The 23,787-nt window shown below is 35.0% G+C and overlaps 1 protein-coding gene and 2 long non-coding RNA genes across 3 annotated transcripts in view; all 3 read left to right on the top strand.

Annotated features, from left to right (window-relative positions):
• The window catches only part of LOC575707 (solute carrier family 15 member 4), a 27,363-nt gene extending 13,707 nt beyond the window's left edge, over positions 1 to 13,656 (top strand). The window contains exons 7-9 of the mRNA XM_030979270.1: positions 476 to 676; positions 2,196 to 2,327; positions 10,959 to 13,656. Of these exons, the coding sequence (XP_030835130.1) occupies positions 476 to 676; positions 2,196 to 2,327; positions 10,959 to 11,236 (611 nt within the window). The 3' untranslated portion in view covers positions 11,237 to 13,656. The remainder of the gene's footprint in view (positions 1 to 475; positions 677 to 2,195; positions 2,328 to 10,958) is intronic.
• Positions 4,072 to 4,885, top strand: LOC115921628. The gene is made up of 2 exons (XR_004063004.1): positions 4,072 to 4,340; positions 4,372 to 4,885. It is a non-coding gene; the product is annotated as an uncharacterized LOC115921628 (long non-coding RNA).
• Positions 13,657 to 21,318: 7,662 nt separating the features above from the next.
• LOC115921629 lies at positions 21,319 to 23,324 on the top strand. Its single transcript, XR_004063005.1, has 2 exons — positions 21,319 to 22,259; positions 22,443 to 23,324. It is a non-coding gene; the product is annotated as an uncharacterized LOC115921629 (long non-coding RNA).
• The last annotated feature ends 463 nt before the right edge of the window (positions 23,325 to 23,787 follow it).

Here is a 23,787-nt window from a genome sequence, read left to right on the forward strand (position 1 = left end):
ATTATTATTATAAACTACTATTGAGATCTATTACAAAGATTAATTTCAAACCAAGATGACAGACAAATTTGAGTGTTGTTGTAGTTTCCGAGTGGTGAGTCAACACACAGGTTAATGAGCTGGGAGACATTGCCAGGCATAGCGCCGGGTGGAGGGGCATAAATCGAAACTTTAATTTTTTAATTTTTTTTTGTGTACCTGTGTATAAGACGCACCCCCAACTTCAAATTTAAGTATTTCAGACTTGTCGTAAATTATACATCAAAAACATGAAATCTCCTTGATAATAGAAAATATGAATTAACATTTAATGCTTTTTAAAATAACTTTTACATAATATTTTCAATGCTGCTAACAGCTTTTCATAATTTTTAGTGATAAGTTCAACTTAGGTTCTATGTGAAACACCCCCAGGTTGTTAGGCTCATTGATAAACTAACCTCCTTTTCCTGCTCCCTCCTCTCACTCGATGTAGGAATCGGGATGGTCTTTGCTTCAGGCTCCATGGTTGTTGCAGCTATAGTAGAGATATGCAGGAAGAACGTCATGAGAGATGGGGGCTATATACTCCAAACAATCGCAGGAGACACCTACAACTCATCAGATGTCAGCGTCTTTGCCCAGATTCCACAGTATACATTAATCGGTGCAAGTGAAGTGTTCACGAGCATTACAGGTAAAATAAGCTTAAAGGCCCACTGTACTACTTGTAGCTACTTGCTCCCTTTATGTAACAAACAATCGGTGACCATTGGTCCCCCATGATCCTCTTTTTCTTATGTTAATTGAGAGCTGATTTGATGAGATAACCACCTGTCCAGTGACCTTTCAGGGTTGTATAATCCCTCCTGTACACTAGTACAGATGTGCTTTAATCTGAGGCAAGGCTCAACATAAACAGGGTTCCAGAGTACGAGGGTGCCCTCATTCTAATGTTGAACTCCCAAAATTGGGAAAATTAATACCTAAGCTCAAACAGCCTAGACCATGCATACAGGCCTTGATAATTTTAACCCTGTGAGAAATGCTAATGTTGACCCATGCCTAAGAAACAGATTTAAGTGTTATTCTTAAAGGTACATGTACAAGACCAGTTTTGGAAACGCCCCCCTCTCAAAAAATGAAATGGAAGCTCTTATTACCAATCATGTGAAAGAATATGTTTTGACTAATACGTGATGATACAAATTTTGCCAAGAAATCGCCTACTAATTGATATATTTGGTAAATTATTATATCTATTTGGACCTGATAGATATCGTGTACGTGTCGTGGAGTCCCATATACATCTTTCTGTGTACAGTGCTTGTAACTTTACCAAGACTGGGCCAAATTTCTTATTATTTTGATGATTCCAGAACCTTGCAGTACACACCAATACATTATGCTACATGATCAACCTTTTCTGATCGATTCCACAACGTTTCTTTCACAATGCAATCGCATGACCATAACTGGTCTTTACCTTTAAAGTTTGTTCTTTTGCTCTTTAGTCATTTCATGCTAGCTGATTGCTAGTACTCTTGGTATAGTTGACTGAGCCACTACTTGTCTATTTATGATTTCAATGCTCAGACAGAATGCCATAGGGTGATTGAAAGAAGCCTTATGTGATACCTAGTGAGACTAGTACCAACCCCACTCTTCCCCTAGCACAGTGTCCCTTATCAATGCATTTTAAAGAGGCTAGTGGGTAACAGCCTTGGCTATTTTTTATGCCGCTGTCACCAAAGGAGATGCCGCACGCAATATTTTTTTATGTTGTCTGTCTGTCCGTCCATCCATCCTGCTTTTTGTTACTGTCATAACTTGAGATCCATTGAGTGTATTTTGACCAAACTTGGGTAAAGAATCTATGGGCATGCAAGGATGAACTGATTAGATTTTAGATGTTAGAGGACAAAGGTCAGAAAGTTGTAAAAGTGTAATAAATTTATTTTCCATGATAATTTAACCCTCAAATGAACCAATGTCTACCTAAATTGGCCTAAGTACAGTAAAAAAACTTTCACAAAATAAAGGAAAAGCATTCAGTCAAAAACATTGAATTATTATTACCGGTATTATTAATTTAGTGATGTTAGATGTTAGAGATCACAAGGATCATTTGATCAGTTAATGTACATAAAGGCGGAGGCATATTAGAGATGCAGTCTTTGTTATTAAACTTGTTTTACTCTATGTCATCCTTACAGGTCTTGAGTTTGCATACTCACAGTCACCTGACTCCATGCAGGGTGTGGTCATGGGGCTGTTCCTGATGACTACTGGTCTAGGAAGCTACCTAGGCTCATTACTTGTTGTTATCGTCAATGCTGCATCGTCAGGTATGCTTCAAAACTTTTGTCATTGATGATTATAAGAGATGGGGTGTACAATAGGCCTTTATACAACTCACTCCCAGATCCTAATCAAATGATTGGTCATGCGCGGTCACGTGTGATTCATTTACTGAGCCTATTGCACTTGTTTTTATGAAAAGGAGTGTAATATTTTCCAGTACTATTGAACTCGTTTTCAGAGCGCAGTATTGCGCGTAGAGGTTACAGCGCTTAATACTGCGTGAGCATGAGTCTATTCTTGCGCAGCACTATGCGTAAATGGGTATATAGGTAATTAGTGTGCTTGCTATATCTATAGCTATGTGTGCGCACTAAATTAAGCCTTATTAAACTTGAGATTTATTACTGTCACGAAACAATCTTAAATGAATTCTTTTTACATCAAATAACAAGGATCTAGGAGTTTCGTTGTATAAAACAAATGATGCATGTTTTCATTCGTTTATTATACGATCTATCCGCCCTCGTTGATGCTGTGTGTATCTATCGCACTCAGCCTAAGGGCTTCGTGCCATAGATACACACAGCCTCAACTCGAGTGCGGATAGATCGTATAATGAACTCATGCGCATGCATCATTTGTATAATAGTGCTGGGCAAATTTGCCCTTAGTCAATACTTTCGACAAAAGGTTCACAGATTTTTAATATTTTGTTAGTCTTACGTACGACTAGTACAACAGAAATATTATGACAAGAGTAATGATGTGAAGCAGCATATAATTTTGAGGAAAAATGGGTCAGACTAAAACTTAAAGTATATCAAAAATACTGTAGACCCTCTCATGAGATAGGAGGATTAAAAAGTCCACACATTACTTCTAAAATAGCAGATTAAAATTTTGAAGATAACTTGAGGTATTTGTATGATAGTTGCAAGAAACAACTTTGGAGTATACGCCCTTTGCATTGATACACACCCCATCTTAACTTGGTAACATCTTGCATTGTCACTTCCAGATGACTTTCATACACTGCCATTTCCCATATAACGTATTTGAAGAAATTAGGTTTCAGTTTCTCGTAAATATGCTTTTTGGCTTGTTATCGTATTAACTTCATATTTTAATCACAATGTCATAATTAATAATTCAACGATTCTAAAGACGATGGTAAAACAACATGTTTAAACTTTGGTGAGCCCTCTAAAACTTTCCTTCTCCTGGACATGGACGTTTGGTACTGCGCAGTTCTGATGGACGTATTGGAAGTTAGTGTTGATTATAAAATAGGTTCAAGAGTGTAGCGTATGAGAAGCGTCAAAATGGATCATGTGACCGTGCATTATTTTTATGCCTCCGCCACCGAAGGTGGTGCCGGAGGCATCATGTTTTCTGGTTGTCCGTCCGTACGTCCGTCCGTACGTCCGTCCGTCCGTCCCGTTTGACCGTTATCACAATATCTCAAGAACCATTTAAGATTTAAACTTAAGACTCGGGAATAGTATTTATCACCATAGGAAGACGATCTGATTAGATTTTGGAGTACGTAGGTCAAAGGTCACAGGTCACAGAGGTCAACTTATGAAATTCCTTGTATTGAGTTTGTTAGCGCGATATCTCAAGAACCATTTGAGATTTAAACTTAAAACTTAAGGATAGTATGTATCACCATAGGAAGACGATCTGATTAGATTTTGGAGCACGTATGTCAAAGGTCAAGGGTCACAGAGGTCAACTTATGAAATTCCATACATTGAGATTGTTATCATGATATCTCAAGAACCACTGGAGATTTAAACTTCAAACTTATGCAAGGGTCACTCTGTGGCCTGGACCCACCCTCCTCAGGTCATCACCTTTCTTCACCTGAGCCAATTATTTGTAACCTCAGGGTTTCACCATCACTTCATGTGCTTTACAAAAAACAAAGGCAAAGCATCACTCTTATCAGCAAATGTGTTAGTCCAGGCTTCACCCTTTGAATTATTTGCATAGGTGATGCTTCACTTTTGTCAGTTTTACATAGGTGAGGCTTCACTTGTGTCAGTTTTCCATAGGTGAGGCTTCACTTGTGTCAGTTTTCCATAGGTGAGGCTTCACTTTTGTAAGTTTTCGGCCGGTCTGAAGCTTCACCACTGTTTCACCATACTGGCCATTTGCATAGTTCAAGCTTCACCACTGTTTCACCATATTGGCCATTACATATTTCAAGCTTCACGTTTTGAAATCAAGCTCCACCAATGTTTACTTATAATAGTAGACCATGACTGCAATGGTCTATAGTCATGATAGTAATTCCATACTGCTCAATAAGTACCAAGTCAACCAGGTTTCAATTCAAAGATACAGTAACATGTTTATTTTGTCAATCCAATGTTTCTACAGATATGTTGTTATGAAACTTAAAACGTTTATACAAAAGTTGTTTTAACTACAAGTCTTGTTTTCTAATACTAACTCTTGTTAACTATAAACACTAACTCCTATTACCTATTAAACTCTGTTACTTGGAAATGAAAGAAAATGTTCATTCCAGACAAATTTCAGGTTTGCGTTGTTAGATTTTGACATTGTGTTCATTAAAACTACACTATAAAAATAATGACAAACATGGATTGATGAAGATGTTTACAACAAACAATACACGACTAACACAAACCATCACAAACGTACATAGTATACAGTGCATATCCGCAGAATTCGTAAGGCTTCGGCGACTCGAGCGCACGGCACTGCTGTGGCGTAATACCTTTGTGGAATACGTCAACATTGAAATCTCGCGAAAATATAGGCTAAGTTTTATGCACAGATTTCGTTAATAATCAATCGTAAAACAGGGTCGGAGTAGTACCGTCTCAAAATGATCGGAAAACTCTGAACTTTCTATTTTTTTTTCAACTCAACTCGCAAAAACTTGGGGCCAAAACTTGGCACGATCTGCGCTGCGCATGCTGGGTACAATACCGACAGCTCGTAGGCTACTAGTCTCGTTTCCAGACTTGAGGCTGGCCTTTCAAACACGTATACTGCGAATACTCACGCAACTAGTTATGTGTAGGCATAGAGATATCTCTATGTGTGTAGGAGACTAGTAGACTACTCGAAAACGATCTCGTGAAATCTCGAAATCAGTTTCGCTGGAGAAAAGTTCAGTGACCTCAGGACGATCACTCTGCGAGTGCATGAGTGACCGGAATAAAAATTAAATAGTTGTTTTGAAACGCACGATTTCGACATGATTTCGACATATTTTCGACGCGACCGGTAGTGGCTTCGATGTCACATCACCTGAACAAACAAGGCGACCGATTGGATTCGATGTCACATCACCAGAAAAAACAAATTACTCGTCAAAGCTTCACACATTTCATCAATTTGTATAGTAAAGCTTCACCCAATGAAGAAAAACGAACGTTAGGACTTCACTACAACAACAAATAGGTCAGGGTCAGGCTTAGGCGTCGAGTCGACGTCGATATTTGGCGACCTCTGAGGAGGGTGGGTCCAGGCCACAGAGTGACCCTTGCATTAGTGATAGTGTGTATCACTATAGGAAAACAATCTGATTACATTTTGGAGCACGTAGGTCAAAGGTCAAAGGTCACAGGGCTCATTATGTATTTTTTTTTTTTTTCACGTGTGATGAGCTTGAAGCAATAACTTTTTCTTTTTTTTCATAGGTTTTTATTCGTTTCTCTCAAAGAAAATTGTACATTTATAACATAATACATTGGATACCAAATAACAAAATAATTTAACATAGGTCTTTATAAATTTACCAATGATCTTTTACATTTACATACAAAAGTTACACCTCTTCATTTTCCTTTGGAGACAAAAAAAAAATTATATATATAAAAAAGGGAAAAAGCTACAAAACACCTACTACCCCCCCCCCCCCACCCCACACAACATTTAAACACATAACATGTACAACAGTATACAAAACACACGCTAACATAGAACGAGCAACAAAAAAAAAAAACAAAAAAAAAAAAAAAAAAAAAAAAAAAAAAAAAGAGAAGAGAGGGAGGGTCAGGAAGTTGTATATTGAGAGAAAAAAAAAAAAAAAAAGAAACTGAAAACATTTATTCTAAACTTTCCAAAGCTTCCCATTTCCTTAAATGAATTGAAAGTGTGTCTCTTTCCATTGAAAGTTTTTTCTCTTCATTTCTATTTTCCAACAATCTATATTCTATTTCTTTTGCTTTTGGAGGGTTTCCCTTCTCTCTACTGTGGAAAATCATATATTTAATCAAAATTAAAATGTGGTTCAATAATTGCTCTGTTTTAAATGTAGTTTCATCTATTCCTATATGAATTTCTTTCCAGGATAATTTCTTCAAAATTGGTAAATTAAGTCTATCTCCACATTTCCCCCAGACTTCCTTTATTGTATTACATTCAAAGAATATATGTTGATAAGTTTCTTCAAAATTTTTGCAAAATGAGCACAAACCATTTTCATGGAACCTGAATCTATGTAAATGATGATTTGTATATAAAATATTGTGCAATAATTTGAACTGAAATTCTCGCAGTTTACTACTTAAGGTACACATCCTTGGTTGAACATATATCTTTTCTACTTCTTTTCTTGGAATATTGTAAAGTGTCATTAAATTGCCGCCTGCCGAGTTTGTTTCTACATTCTTTTTAATTTGACTCTTATATACCATTTTTGCAGTTAAATCTTCAAATGTAAACACTTTCTTTGAAAAAATAAATTCTAAACTAAAGCCAGTGTGAATTGCTTTTCTTAAAGGTTGAACATTCTGTTTCCATTCATAAGGGGCTACGTTATAAATTTGTTTTACTTTATCAATTTCCACTCTGCTCAAACCTAACATTATAAAATGAGCTTCAGGTTTCAATTCTCCATTTTCTTCACAAATGTGATGAATTCGATATATATTTTTCAAAAACAAAGTTTCCTCAAATAAGGTTTGACCTTCTAGTTGAATAAAATTATTATTATACAATATTTCATTCCCTTTGTATCTCTCTTCTGTTTTAACATATTCTTTCATATCTATCCATGCTTTCAGAAGATTCTGATAAAAGGAAGGTAACATAAGTTTCACTGTATCTCTCCAATAATTGCAATAAAATATTAAATTACCTCCTATCGGTCTCATTAAATATTTAAAGTATTGTTTCCATTTGATATCATGAGTTCCTGTTACAAGCCTTTTTATCCACATTATTCTTTGTGCTTTTACAAACAACCTAAAATTCATCATTTTGAGCCCACCCTGCTGATAGTCTAACATCATTGTACTTCTTTTAATTTTATCTTTACCTCTCCACAAAAAATCAAAACATATTACTTCCATTTCTTTGTATACCCACTCTGGAACTGGCATTAGTGATGTTACATATGTCAATTTAGAGTATCCATATACTTTCATCAATTGAATTTTACCCATTAAAGTTAGGTCACGCTGTTTCCACCACGTCAGTAGTTTTTTAATTTTGCTCAATATTTCCTTATAATTCATTTTTTCCTTGATATCTACATGAACTGAAAAATAAACACCTAATATTTTAACAGCATCTACAAGTTTCCCAAACGGAAATGTGTTATTAGACACCTGTGGGCCCAGGGGCAGAATATATGTCTTATCCTTGTTTAACTTTAATCCTGATATTTTATAAAAACCTTCTAAAACGTGTTCTATTTCCTTAACTGAACTCATATCTTTGATGAAGAGTGTTATATCATCAGCATATAATACTTGCTTTATTTCTGTATTTCCAAAACAAATTCCTTTTACCAATTGATTGTTTCTAATCGTATGAGCTAAAATTTCAATGCATAAAATGAACAGGTATGGAGATAATGGGTCTCCTTGTCTAATTCCTCTTTCAACTTTAAAATAACCTGTTGATGCGTTTCCATTCATAACACAACTTTCAGTATTAGTATAAAGTATATTCACCCATTTACAAAACAATGGTCCAAACCCAAATGAATTTAAGACTTTGTATAGAAAACAATGAGAAACAGAGTCGAATGCCTTTTCAAAATCTAAGGCCATCAAAAAAGCATTTTCCTTATAAAAAGAAGTATGAAATATCATGTCATCTATTATTCTTATGGCTTCTCCAATGTTTCTATTCTTAACATATCCAAGTTGATCAGAAGATACAATATCAGGTAAAATTTCTTGCAATCTCTTTGAAAGTGTCTTTGTTAAAATGTTTTATACAACACGTACGTGGATCCCTGTCATTTGATTGGAGGATTGTTGGTCACATGATATTCAATAGATGGTATATTGCACGGTCGTGCATTTTTGGTTATATGCGCCGTGCATTTTTGGTTATATGCAGACTGCGTACCTCTCTGCCGTGCGCGCGCGTATCCCTGCGTGTATCTGACGCGAAGGCAATCTGAATGTAATCGAGAAGGCTTGAATCCAACTTGAATTTATCTTTAATATAAGGAGTCAAGCATAATTTGTTGATTAACGTTCTATTAGATCTTCTTCGATGTTGTATAAAACAAATAATGAATGTTTTTCATTCGTTCAATAGTGCGAATATTTTCATTCGTTGAAAGATTAACAATAATTCTATTCAACTCGGCTGACGCCTCGGTGAATAGAATGTTAATCTTTCAACTCATGAAAATATTCGCACTATTGAACTCATAACCATTCATTATTTGTATAATAATCCACATTTAAAAGAGAAATCGGTCTGTAATTCTTAATAAAGTCTGAATCTTTATCTTTTTTATGTATCAAGGTGATAACTGCTTGTCTCTGAGAGGCCGATAGTTCTCCATGATTAAAGGCTTCATTAAAAGATGCAAGGATTAGATCTCCAATTACCGGCCAAAATTTAAGATAAAACTCTACACTTAAGCCATCATTTCCTGGTGATTTATTTAATTTCATATTTTTTAATATTTCTATACATTCCCTTTCTACTATCTTTTCTTCACCTAAACCCCTTAAGGTCTCGTTCAATTTTGGCATGTTACTAGGGAAAAATTCTAAACCTCCATCTAGTACAACTTCTATTTTTTTATACAACTGACTGTAAAACTGTTTTATTCCCTCAACAATTTCTTTTTCCTTAGTAACAATCTTTCCGTTTACGTTTAATTTCTGTATTACACTTTTCTTGTATGTATGCAAAAACAGCTTGTGATCGCGTTATCTGAACAACCGATTGATGAATTCCTGCCAAACTTTGGTCATGTATGTATCTTGCAGAGCTGATGAACTGATTAGATTTTGGGGTCACGAGGTCAAAGGTCAAAGGTCACAGGGCTCATTATGTATGCAAAAACAGCTCGTGATCGCGTTATCTGAACAACCGATTGATGTATTCCTGCCAAACTTTGGTCATGTATGTTACTTGCAGAGCTGATGAACTGATTAGATTTTGGGGTCATGAGGTAAAGGTCAAGGTCATGCGGCTCATTATGTATGCAAAAATAGCTCGTGATCGTATTATCATTAGAACAGATTGATGGATTCCTGCCAAACTTAGATCATTTATGTATCTTGCAGAGCCAATGAATGGTTCATAAGATCAAAGGTCATGGGCTCATTATGTATGCAAAAATAGCTTGTGGACGCATTCTCATTAGAACTGACAGATGGATTACTATTTAACTCAGGAAATCTTGCAGAGCCAATGAACTGAGTAGATTTTAGAGTCATGAGGTCAAAGATCAAAGGGTCATATATGTTTATGAGAAATTGCTTGTAATCACGATATTCTGAGAACATGTTAATGGATTACAATTGAACTTGAATTTGAAAAATTTCTTCCGTTTCGGTTTGTAAAATTGCTCTATGACGGAGGCATCATTTTTGACTGCGCGCAGTCGAATTCCATCTAGTTTGCCATATGCACAGGAGTACATTTTGGTGATAGCAGCCGTGCAAAAAAAGGTGCAACAAAAAGGCATAATGCACGCTGCATGCAATTCAATGCATGTTTACGAGGAGTCGCACCATGCACTGCACTGCTGCCGTGATCGTCTGTGTGACACATTATTTCCAATGAAGGTTCCAGGTTTACAGTGTTATCGCCTTGCTAAGTAAGATTGTCGACCCATTTTATAAAACAAATAATACACAGGTTTTTGTTCGTGACGTGATGACGATGCAGCGCTATTCGGGTATTCACAATGTCACAAAATACACTTGGCACCATAGTGAATACCCTCATGCGCTGCATCGTCCATTTAACGCACTCAAACCTGTGTATTATTTGTATAATATCACAGTGTGCAGACCTAGTTTGACAAGGTGGTATATTACCGCCGAATGTACCACATCCTCAGCTTGGGCTATCCTGACCAAAGTCGTAGTTGAAGAGCGCATTTTTGTGAGAGTATTAATCAGGGATGCCAGTTTTCAGGCAATATCCTGAATTCTGGCCCTGGCGAGTTATTTTCATACCATAGTTTAGGTTTTTTTGTGTACAAACTAGCTCATTTTAGGTGATTTTCAGGCCCTCTGATCAATTCTAATTGGCATCCGTGATTAACGCATTTAGTAATAGAAATGGTATGTTTAGTTAGATCAAACAATTCTAAACAATTAGAATGTCTGTCACCTTCTGCAAAATATTTTGATTTACAGTGTCAATTTAGGATTGCATTGTACTTTGGCCTAAATTGCATTTTCTTTACATTCCATACAATACAGACACCTGGCTTCCCGATGAAATCAACAATGGATACTTGGAATATTTCTACTTCCTCCTTGCTGGCATGATGCTGCTTGACTTCGCAGTCTTCCTGGTCATCGCACGCCATTACAAGTATGTAAAGGTCACAGGTCGACCTGCGAGTGTTGACGAGGCATCGGACAGCATGCCTCCTCTGGAGGTGGATTATTCTTATCACTCAGAGACGGAGGCGCTGCTCCCGAAATCAGTGCAACGTGAAAAGAGTAAAGTAGAGAACGATTATTCTTTTTCATAGAGGTGTATTTTTAATGTACAATGAGCCTGAATATGTTGTTTTATTATCCAAATGGGAATTATTTTGAAGCACTGTAACATGAATATTTCATTCTTGAATCTTTAAAATCAAATCACGAGATATTTGTTCTCTCTCGTGATGGAAATGATGACTTTTTAGAATATTTACTTTGAATCTTTCAAATGGTATCAGGGAATAATAATACTTGTATGTAGTTACTTTTTACTGTATCTAAAGGCATAAATATACGAGCAATAGAAATTTGATTGATTGATTGATGATAATCATATACACTAAGAAAAATGGAATGTATTAAAGTAATGATTGATCAAACTCAAATTGGCAACTCTTTGATTAGCCTTGAAAACAACTCTCCATATGATTTATACTGAGCATTATGAACAATGTGTTGTGTAGCTGGAAGAAGTGCATTTTACCATTCTCTCATGCCTTCCTTCTAATGTTCTGTACATGCTATACCAGGTTTTAAGCATGACAATGTTTTCTCTCTTTTTTAACTGGACATGGATTACTTATCTACTTAATTTTAGTAGTTTCATAACAACAACAAAACATATTTTTCAAGTGTCAGGCATCTAAATGCTACCGACCTTCTGCTAAACAGTGTCTGTCCTTGTTTAAAGGAACAGCTTAAGGTGTTTCCACCATTTTACCAACCAACAAGGAATTTCCCTCTTGGTTGGTTAGTAAAACAACATAAGTTACTTCCATCATGCTGCTAACCAAACAAGGAATGTCCCTCTTGGTTGTTTAGTAGAACAGCATAAGGTACTTCCACCATTCTGCCAACCAAACAAAGAATGTCCCTCTTGGATGGTTAGTAGAACAGCATAAGGTGCTTCCACCATTCTGTCAACCAAACAAGGAATGTCCCTCTTGGATGGTTAGTAGAACAGCATAAGGTGCTTCCACCATTCTGTCAACCAAACAAGGAATGTCTGTATTGGTTGGTTAGTAGAACAGCATAAGGTACTTCCACCATTCTGCCAACCAAACAAGGAATATCTGTATTGGTTGTTTAGTAGAACGGCATAAGGTACTTCCACCATTCTGCCAACCAAATAAGAAATGTTCCTCTTGGTTGTTTAGTGGAACAGCATAAGGTACTTCCACCATTCTGCCAACCAAACAAGGAATGTCCCTCTTGGTTGTTTAGTAGAACAGCATAAGGTGCTTCCACCATTCTGCAAACCAAACAGGGAATGTCCCTCTTGCAACTTAAATACAGAATTGCTAATATGTGTTTAGTAAAATGCAAGTTTGAAACTTCATTATTTTTCCCTCCATAAATTTTAGTGATCAGTTCATCACATTTTATGTTATTATGAAAATGAACTTGATACCAAGATATTTATACTCATCTTGATGCACATAAGAATACCCTTGCCAACTGGTTAAAATTCAAAGTAGTGTGTGACATGAGATAAAGTAGGTAATGACATTAGGCAACTCGTGTACATTTCATACACTGCACTAAAAAGGAAATCAACATTTTATCTTGTCAAATAAAATATTCCGATACAAGTAGGTTAAGCTTTATAAGAATAAGAGTCTCGAAGAGAAAATTGTATTAAATGTAGATCTGATGCACTTCACAAAAGAGCAATAAAATTGAATCATGTTGCCTTCCATTGCCGTGATCGCAGCTGAAAGAAATGTTTTTACAATGACACGAAGGAATGAACATTTCGATGAGTATAAGCATAAATATATACTTAATTGATGAGATATGGCATGATTGTGCCTTTGCCTTCGACTGTAATAGGATTTATATTTTATTATTACGCACAGTCATATACAGTACTCTTTTTGTTACGTCTGGAATTGAAAAAAATACAGGTAATTTTGTTACAAGTTTATATTTTAAAAAATAAGATTTGCCTTTTTATCATATATCTGATGCTGAAAATGTAGTGATATTAGATATACATGCATATGTTTTTATATATAATTTTATTTTATTACTTTGAAAAAAAATATGTGATTGTATGTACATGTACCAGTATATATAACTTTATGCACAGTGGCTGACCTCTTTGTGCCTCCTGACTTCCCTCTTTGTGCCTCCTGACTTCCCGTTTTCCATTCAATGGGCAGCACATTCTACCCACGAAAATCAATGATTTACTGTGTGTTTGGACCAAGGATGGTTAAATTTCTTTTCTTGCCTAAAAACAAGTACATATGTTAGTTGTGAAGGAAGATGTTTTTAGGCCTACACAGGATTTTATTATGAAGGAAACATTTAGTTACTATTACAGGATTAAAACAAAAATTCAAGGAAGAAGAAGAATGGCAGAACCATCCCTGACTCTTAGCTTATAGATGCAGTGCATGTATCCTATAATAGATCTACCCTAAATTGGTATGTACTCTGACAGAGAAATTAAGAATTATAGCTCAAATGTAAGTCTTGAAAGTTAAAGGCCCACTGCACTACTTGTAGCTACTTGCGCCCTCTATATAACAAACAATGTCTAATCGGTGACCATTGGTCCCCCATGATCCTCTTTTTCTTATGTTAACTGAGAGCTGAGTTGATGAGATAACCACCTGTCCAGTGACCTTGCTGGGCGCTCTAATCCCTCCTGTAAACTATGGCAGATAAGCTTTAAATTTTAAATGTTTGTAAACTAAGCTGTTCAGTAAAGGTGAAATGTATGTATATCTGCCAATTTAGGAACATGGTTCTAGAATATAGGCAATCTAATTGGTCAAAAGACAACATGTGACTGTGTGTTATTTTGTCCTACCCGCCTCACATGCAAAAAAAGTACACATCAAAAAGTGACAACTCCCGGCTAAAAGTGATAATGCGTAGCTATGAGATGCACATATGCATACATGTGGCACGTACAAAACCAAGAGGCGATGAAATGTACGCAATTCAAATAGTATTGACATTGATGTCTGCGCTTATGCGATGGCATTCAATAAAGCAAATGGCGGCCTCAGTGACTGTGCTAAATTTAGCATGTTAATCAGGTTAGTTGCTTATTTCTCGACTTTATATTCATATTGCCGACCCGTTTTAATGAAACAAATATTTCATGTTTTGAAGTTCACAATCACAATCGGATAATGAACAAGACTTATCTAGTTAATTATCTAGCTCATTGTGACTTTTTGACTTGTTCTTGCAATCATAAATTAGTTGTATAATACTGTAGTTGTCATTTACATAACCATTCCCAAATGATTTTAATGATTGTATTACTGATACACATACCAAAGTTTTACATGTATTTGTTATCTAAATGTCATAACAATGACGCTCTATTCATTAATGTTCTATTTCTCTATTAGAAGACCATCATGCTGTTTTAGAAATTCCTTATAATTTATCTATATATGTCTGTATATGTCATCGTCTTCTGGTGAGTTTGATTTTCAGCATTTGTTATAATATACTTTTTTCTTCATATTCAGGCTATTCCGAGTAAATAAATGTATTCTTCTTTTGCTTTTTCAAAATCTGATATGTCATATTATTCAAGGAACTGCAATTGTACATAGACCTAAATAGGTGTTGATGTACAGTATGCTTATTATATATGTAGTATATTCAGAATGTTCATCATTGGAATATCTTGTTCTTTAATAATTTTTATTTAATTTTCACAGATTTTTTAATTTGTATAAATCTTGAAAGAATCTTTATATGTATAAAGTTATGATATTGTACTCTGAAAAAAAAATTGTTTTCTACAGTTGATTATTTTGTAAATAGAGAATTATATATTACTCAATGTTGTAACAAATTTACTCAATGATACTAAAAATGTAAAGTGACGAACAGCAATACACAGTGCAAACAGATATGTATGTATGACTACACATTAAGGTCATGAACGTTGTAAGTTCAGAGAATGTTTTTAATGTGCAATCAAGCCTCTGCTATAATGTTAAAATAATAATAATAATAATAATAATAATCTTTTAAAGTCCACTCCAAATGTTGATGTTCTCTCACAAGTAGAAGAGAATGGATGAGTAACTTTTGATTGTTTGTACCTTTATCATGTACACAACACTTCTTTTGTGAGGAAAAAATAATAGTGCAGAATGTTACCAGAAATTATGTTTTCTAGTTTGTAGACATGTAAACAAAACAAATTTCTATTGATATGGATGATTTAATTGAATAACATTGAATTGGAATGAATGGATTTGTTGGATGATGAAGTACAAATTGCAAAATAACAATGTTACAGTATGCTTGCTAAGAACATGATAGAGTAGAATAATTACATAGATATACTGTATGTGTACATATGCAATTTTATTATTCCATCCAGATTTTCCTCCTAGTTATTACCTTCAGAAAGGCCTTAAAAACATTTTGTTTTGCAGTTTGTAGTTGTAAGACTTTTTTTTTTCTTATTACATGTATTTATGTAATTTTAATTTTAATTTACTGTAACCGCTTTGGGTCTTATGGGAAAAGCTTGGTATAAGTAATATGATAATAATAATAATAATAATAATATATGTTACCCAGTTTGTATTTCTGTTTGTATCGTCTACACACGTATTTAAATCTTATATGAACTTTACAATTAAGTGCAATTTTATAACAAAGATTATAATACATCTAACAATGTTCTTCTAATTCGTTGATGATTTATTTGTACCTAACTCATTCAATTTAATAAATCATATATTTTATGATATAATATAGACCCTCACTTAATTGTGTGTATATTTTGTTGTGATGAGCATTCCATGATTTATTAGACAAACATAGGTAAGGAAATGTATGTACAAAAATAGACATAGAGATTAACAAACATGAGGGAAGAGAGAGAGAGAGAGAGAGAGGGGGGAGGAGATCTACAAAATGTGAGGTAAGAGAAAGAGAGAGACTTTAAAATATTGGGGGAGGGAGGAGGGACAGTTAGTTTGGAGAAGCTTTGAAGTAAAAGTATTTTGGCAACACGATTTATTGACCATTAATTAGATTGATAAAACACTCATACATTATACAATCATGACAGGTTATTTGTATTGGTAATATGTATGTTTGAAAGTTTAACTTTTGCTTTCAAAACAAAACCATTACCTACAATATATTCAATATTGCCACTGATTTTTGTCCACACCTTATTTGCTTACCATATTGCTAATTCTACAACACCTATTATTTTGTTATCAAAGCTAGAAACATTGATCCAGTCACACCTATTATAACTTCATCTAAATGAAGGAAAGATGATACAACTTATAATAAAGTGTAATATGTGTTGCCTTTCTATATGATATTTCTATGAATCATCACGAAGCAAGGATGAATCCCTACAAGGGCCACTCCCACTATCAAAAGGAACGGCGCGAGTAGCTATCGATTACTCTGTAGTCTTTATTGAGGTCGTTTTATTATGCTGTTTGTATTAAACAGCTCTCTCTCTCTCTCTCTCTCTCTCTCTCTCTCTCTCTCTCTCTCTCTCTCTCTAAGTGCCATATCATTTGACTTTGGCGATCATGCTGTTCCACAACCCTCGGCTCCTAGCCTTCTGTATTAGTACCACTCCAGTTCTTTCACTCCTCTCTCTTCCAACAATTTCTGCAGACTGTCCATCCAAAGTATCCTCCTTCTTCCCCTACTCCTTCTTCCCACAATTTTCCCTGTCAAAGCAAGATTCTCTAGGCCTTCTTTACGTTTTATTAAACATCACCTATGTTATTCTTACACTATGCGCTGTTGTTTTTTAACCGGCCGATATAAAGTAATTCAAGTAAATAATTTGTTTAAACTGACAAACAAGAAATCTTCAATCATGTAGAAATAATGTGTTTATTAATATTGTTTATTAATATTGTTGATAAAAAAGCATACCTTGAACGTTCATTTACCTGGCCACGGACTCCCTTGACAAACACTACTACAATTAATTTCAAGTCTGCCGTTAAAACATCTTTAATTCTAAATTTCAATCGTGTAAAAGGAACTCAGTAATCTATTCTCTCTTTGCCCCCCCCCCCCTCCTTTCTTCCCAAGAGTATTTGGACATAATAATAATAATGATAAAAACGGTGCTTATAAAGCGCTTATCTCTTATAGCCTTAATATGTTATGCGCTATACAAGAATGGGTTATTATAATTTTACTCGAGGTGTAGGCCTAATCTAAAGAAAATCAGAAGAAATTGGGTTTTCATAAAGAGTTGTGTGATCAGAAAACTGGACTCAAATGACATTTTTTTTTTTTAGAACATCTCATTTTTCCGTATCCGAGTTGACTAACCGTTTATTTTTCCCCCATAAAAAGCTTATTCAAGGTTTATACAAATCAGAATCAAATCATTTCTGTCTGAATAAAACTTTAAAAAGATATACAAATGTTGCATTTTTGTCTCATGGCATGAGGAGCTAAGGTTTTCTGAGTAAATCTGTCATAGCAGGACGCACTTTCATGTGACAAACTGAGATTTGTTTTTGTTTACGTGTTAATACTAATCAAGAACACCTTAGTCCTCCACTTGATGTAACATTTATTTCTCTCTTCCTTCATTTAAGCAAATGAAACAAATATAAAGGAAAACACAAAGTAGATCCAGGTTACCTGTTTAAAAGAACAATGAACTAAATAGTTCACCACAGCAACATAAACAAAACAATGCATTAAAGACAAAATTATAACATAAGCCGCTTGTACATAAAAAGTATTTGTGAACGAATTTGAACATAATGAGGGAAAGTTGGGTTGAAATAAACATTTCCTTCTTTTAAAGCATGATTCAAGATTATATTATCGCACCAATTATTACGTTTTGACATAGTGGAACACGGCTCAGGAACTTAGCTAATATGAGACATCGAATGCACTACTTTCTGTCAGTTGCTGCCGAGGAAGAGTGAAGAAAGAAGGTGAGATGGTTAAAAAAAAGGATAAAATTGAGAAGAAGCAGTAGGTAAATGAATGGGAGGAAAGAACAAGAAAACAAACTATAAAGAGGATGGGCCTCGATGTAAAACTCAAGAGAAAGACAGAATTAAAAGAATAGAAAAAAAAAGAAAGACAAAAAGAACAGAAAAGAAAAAAGGCTATAATTATAGGAAAATGTTAGTATATACCTATAGTGTCATTTTTGTCGTTTAAGAATTAAGGAAGAACAAAATCAACTTTCTGTAATAATTAACATATAGATCTACCCCATATCTGGTAAACACACAAAAAGGGAGTGCCAGATATCATGATATGTGGTATAATCGTTGATTCCTAAAGCACATGTCACTATTTCGTAATTTGTTTTACTGACTATACCATCACCTTTTAAACAAAACAAAATCATGTACCTGACAAGTTAAAAGGAGAAAAAAATGTTTTTAATTTATTCATTTTCTCGAAACGTCTAAAAAGAAACTACACTCAATCGCGGTCACGTCCGAACGCAGCGGTGTGCGGTATACGTTGTGTGATGTGCGATGCGGTGAAAAAGCCCTCTGCTTGATCTAGTCGTCGCGTGCCACTCCACCACCTGTTCCAGATAAATACCAACCTTACCAATACCTCTCATTTAGCCGTCTCTTGAAAGGTAGGCAAAGCTCTCAGTTTTTATTACATTGACTAACGTGATACCCTTAGACTCTATATGTGAAATATGAAAGTGTGGCATGTACGGAAAAGTGAAATTTGTGATGCCTTTTAGTTTTACGTTATGTAAATTGCTAGTGACGATGATTCTACTACATTGTGCAGGCGCATCGTAACATAACAGGTGTATTCAACGTGATTTGAGACCGCCACGGCGTTTGCATGTCCACATATTCATGATGATATTTGTGCGAATAATGAGATGCTCAAGTAGCCTACTCATTTGTAATGTACAATTAGGTAATCCAAATGTCAGAGTTGTGAAGAATTACAGATTAAATGTAACAGTTCTTATCCTACTAGTACTACCAGACTACCCCATGATCAGATGATACTGCTGATAGTCATGATACTGTACAGTAATGTCAACATTTTATTAAATTATGAGATGTCAAAGTTGTTGTTTATGACATATGAAATGGAGATAGGGTGTGTTCATGACTTCTGTAACGTCATAATTAAAATTGAGGCATATCAGACAATTGTGCCAAGGACTGACCGGTCAATTTTGGGATCCTCTCCTGTTTCCCCCAGCTTTTCAGGGGGAGGGGGAGGGGGAGGGGGAGGGGGAGGGGGAGGGGGAGGGGGAGGGGAAGAGACACATCCATAGAGTTAGACAGAAATATCCGTCTGGTACGGGGATTTTTTTTTTTTTTTTAATGAAATTCGTCAACCTTCCCACTCCCAAAACGGTGGGTACCGTTAACTAGCGATTTTTGCCGAAATCCGGTGAAAAACTTTCTCTCCAGTTTTTCGTTATTGAGATCCAATTATCTGATTCATAAATCAGACATAAGAAAGTATAGATATTTCGGAGCAACTTAAGAATACCCAACCCAGCTACAAGCTTTTGGGGCGGCGGGAGAATGAGCGTGGTGGCGTGAAACTCCCTCCAAATGTGGGAGGGTTGACAGCCCTGCATTACATTGCAACATCACTAGCTGACACAAACTTCATTGTCAAAACCATATTCTATGTACTTGACACCTATTCATATTGCGATGGTATGCAGAGAGTTAACTAGATACCTGTCCCCTGCAAAGGTCATCAAGTGGGAACCGAAATGTGTCATTCATTCAGAAAACATGACAGCAATTTTTGACAGGAAACCAAGAAGGGGCCAATTTAAATTGGTAACGGAAACAAGGGGAAACTTGCCTATGGCAACCGATCCACCCACACAGAATACAACAAGTGGGACTAGTTGTTGCTAAGTCCGAAAAAGAAGGTAGAAAGTATCAAACACAAATTTCTTTTTTTAATCTTTATAGCATAATTGTTGTTGTTCACAAGAGCTCCTTTTTGATTTTAGTTTAATTTTTATTGAAAGCAATGATAGTATTCACTTAGCTGAGCTAAATAATCCTGTCATTACAGAATACAGATAGTTTAAAAAGGCCCCCTTTTTCATTTTAGAGCAGTCATTTTGTATGTCTCATAAAAAATAAAAATCCTGGGGTGATTTGACATAATTGCTCCTATCTTTAAAAATTCAACTTTGGACCCCAAACACGGTACTTGTTTGTATAACAGTTCATTACCCGTCTGATTTACCCATCTGATACAGACTAGAGATCATACTATTTGTTAATAGGGTTGATACTCTATATTTGCTGATTGTATGGAGATAAAACACTACTTAGCAAGGAGTCAAAATAGGATTGGCCAATTACCAAATAACCTTTAGCTGGGTTAGGTCTAATCATGGTCTAACGGTGTTAAGTGGATCCTCTTCATAGACTTATCAGGACGCTGACTTACTTCTTTTGACCTGCTTTAAGCCAACGTTTCCTCTGGCCAATTAGTAAAGAGAGTAATGTAACGTACCTACGCATCGAGGAGGAGAGATGGATTTAACTTTTTGAACAGAGCTGTGCAAAAAGGTGTCATATACTGTATTTAAGAACTTGCTTTTCCATTTGAAATTATCTAAGAAATAGTTACCGGTATTACTGCCTGTGGTTTGTGGAAGTAAATGCTTACACAGTAATGTACTCTCCTGCATGTAATAAGTTCCTTACCTCATACCCAACACAATGGAAAAATGATAATCAATCCATTATTTTGATTTGATTTGATTTGATTCATACAACAACACTCATTCAAATTGGTTTTTGATATTTTCCAGGCAAATTAGGTAGATCCATAAAACTGCAGTATGCAGTCACTTGATATTAGAGGGATCCGGTAACTTTGTCTCAGATTCTGAATTTAGCTCATGCTGCAATGATGATACCTTTTGGTCAGTCAGAAACCCCATGACTTTTACATGCCGATCGCCTGTCTGATTATCAAGATATTTATGATTGGAATTACAAAAACCGTTTGCCAAACGGTTTTCATAACACTACAGTCTATTGGGGAAAATGAGTATGGTAGAACCGGTCACTCAATTTTTTTTACTTTTTTGAGGCACTTCTTGATCATTTTGAAGCGCAGGTTGTTAGGGCTTCAATATTACACCATATCACAGACACTGATAACACGTAGGGCCTTGTATCTCAGATTTAACATTGTTAAACGATCCCTTTAAATAGAACAGTTTATCAACCTTTTTATGAGCCCTACCCTGAGGAGTGGGCAGCAAGGTGGCTATCTGTTCCCTCATAAAGTGCATTACTAGGTGTGGTCCTACTCTCAGGTACCACATGACTAATGTGTTTATCTTTCAAGCAGATATGAAAGAATTGCCTTATATGGCCATTTGTGTGTGATGTCTGAGTTGTGTGGGAGTAATTTAGCAAGTATTTGCATGTCATATGTGGACATGTATGGGGGCTGTGGAATTTCTTTTTAGGTTTTGTTGTTTGTTTATAAATTTGTGTTGATTGCCCTCTAATCTACTTAATTTATTTGCAAAATCTTTTTTGTTTACTTTTGGGTTTAATATTTGATTATTCTTTAAAGGAAAACTCATCCCAAGAAAATAACTTTAGTTATTCTGAGAGGTTCATTTTATTCTAAAAGATTAAGTTGCCACCAATGTATGAGACATAAAAAGCAAGGTATTCATAGCATACAGTGTATATGTTAAATACAGTTTTCTCATCATGATTTTGGGCATTACCATTTTCTTGATAACATGACAATTACATATAGCAAAGTCCTTTATCAATTACATGTTTTCAAGTTCATGGATGCTGAATTCCCAAGTGTGTGTGGTGATGCAGTATTTCATTCACCTGCTATTATCTTTTGTACTACAATTTTTAGAACGCATAAAGATGTAAGTTGTTGCACTTCTTGGGTGAAGTTTGGCATAAATTGAATAGATTTGTCAACTGCTATAATTAATTTTTAGTATTTTATTAAATAAGTGAGTTTTAATTGTTCCCCTGTTTATATATATTTTCACTAAATATGAATTCTTCTTTTTCAGCTATGATTTTCCTTCATTGAAAAGTAAAGGTCTTGTTATTGAACTTCTTGGGTGAAGTTTGGCATAAATTGAATAGATTTGTCAACTGCTATAATTATTTTTTAGTATTTTATTAAATAAGTGAGTTTTAATTGTTCCCCTGTTTATATATATTTTCACTAAATATGAATTCTTCTTTTTCAGCTATGATTTTCCTTCATTGAAAAGTAAAGGTCTTGTTATTGAACTAAAAAGTCTTTCCAACTACATGTAGGACTTGGTGCGTAGGTGGTACAAGCAGGGATATCCCTGCTACAAGTTTGTCTGGTACAAATATGTCACATTAGCAAGAAAATGGCTAGGCCCATGTCTGCTGAAAAGCATTACATCATGCCAATAATATTCTCATTTATATATCTCTTGTACATTTTTGTGTACATCAAAAGGCAGGAGTAACTCTCATCAATCTCTTAGCACATCTACACATATTCTTCGGGGTGAGGTTTCCTTTAATGATGAAGAGCTTAACTGGAAAGAAGATGCCAATCTGTTTGCAATCATAAGCAAAAGAAAGAATTTGTAACTTATAATAATGTTATGAAATATTATACTCATTGATAACAATGGTAGGCCTAAGTAAATAGAACAGTGATTGAACTTACAGTGTGTTTACACTTTCTATATTGACAATATAGTGAATATCCAAGCAATTTGACACTTAGATGATTTTAAATGTCAAAGCTGTTTCGTATTACTGTTTGCATTTCTTTTTGATGAGCAAGAAAATATGCCAAACACTAAAATGACATGAAATCTATGTTTCGTGAACACCAGCAATAAAATGTTACTACTGTACACTATTATCAGTATGAAAAATGTGTCATTTTATCTATAATTGTGCTTCAAACTGAGAAAATGATATTATTTAGTATCAAAGAAGGGATTTCTTGTTCCACTTCCAACAAATCATCTATTTTCTTATTGTGAAAAGTATACATCTTTTGTGTGAAAATTCCAGCTATTTTCATCCATTCCAACCCTGCACCAAGTCAGTCACTCGAAACCGAACATTGTAATATTCAACAAAAGCTGTTTACCTCACGAGTTTTGCTTTCTTTCAGAGTTATTGAAGCTTAAAAATAATGTCAAATTAGAGAAGCAGGTTATAGAGAAACTTGCCAATTTGAAGGAGATTAACCTAAATGACAAGCTTGCTTGGCTAGCCATGTGGAATGTGTTATCTTGATCATAATATGAGGTTTGGGTGTTCTCATTTTTATTTGAATTACAATAACGTTTGATTTGATGTTTTAATGCCCATGTGCATGATAATACACAAAGAAGAGATTTGTTGTACTATATATATATATATATATATATATATATGTAGGTATGGTTTCACGAAGTGACGGTAGTGAGGAAAATCGTAATGCAAAGTGAATGCAATTTTTTTTCACTACCGTCACTTCGTGAAAACAGCGACGATATGTAGGTATGGTTTCAAAATTTATTTAGATCAGCCCAGTTTCATTGATTTAGATTGTTAGATTGGATTGGATTGGATTAGGTTCAATCTAG

Source organism: Strongylocentrotus purpuratus, unplaced genomic scaffold (assembly GCF_000002235.5).
Source record: "Strongylocentrotus purpuratus isolate Spur 01 unplaced genomic scaffold, Spur_5.0 spur5_scaffold_10, whole genome shotgun sequence".
NCBI lineage: Eukaryota > Metazoa > Echinodermata > Echinoidea > Camarodonta > Strongylocentrotidae > Strongylocentrotus > Strongylocentrotus purpuratus.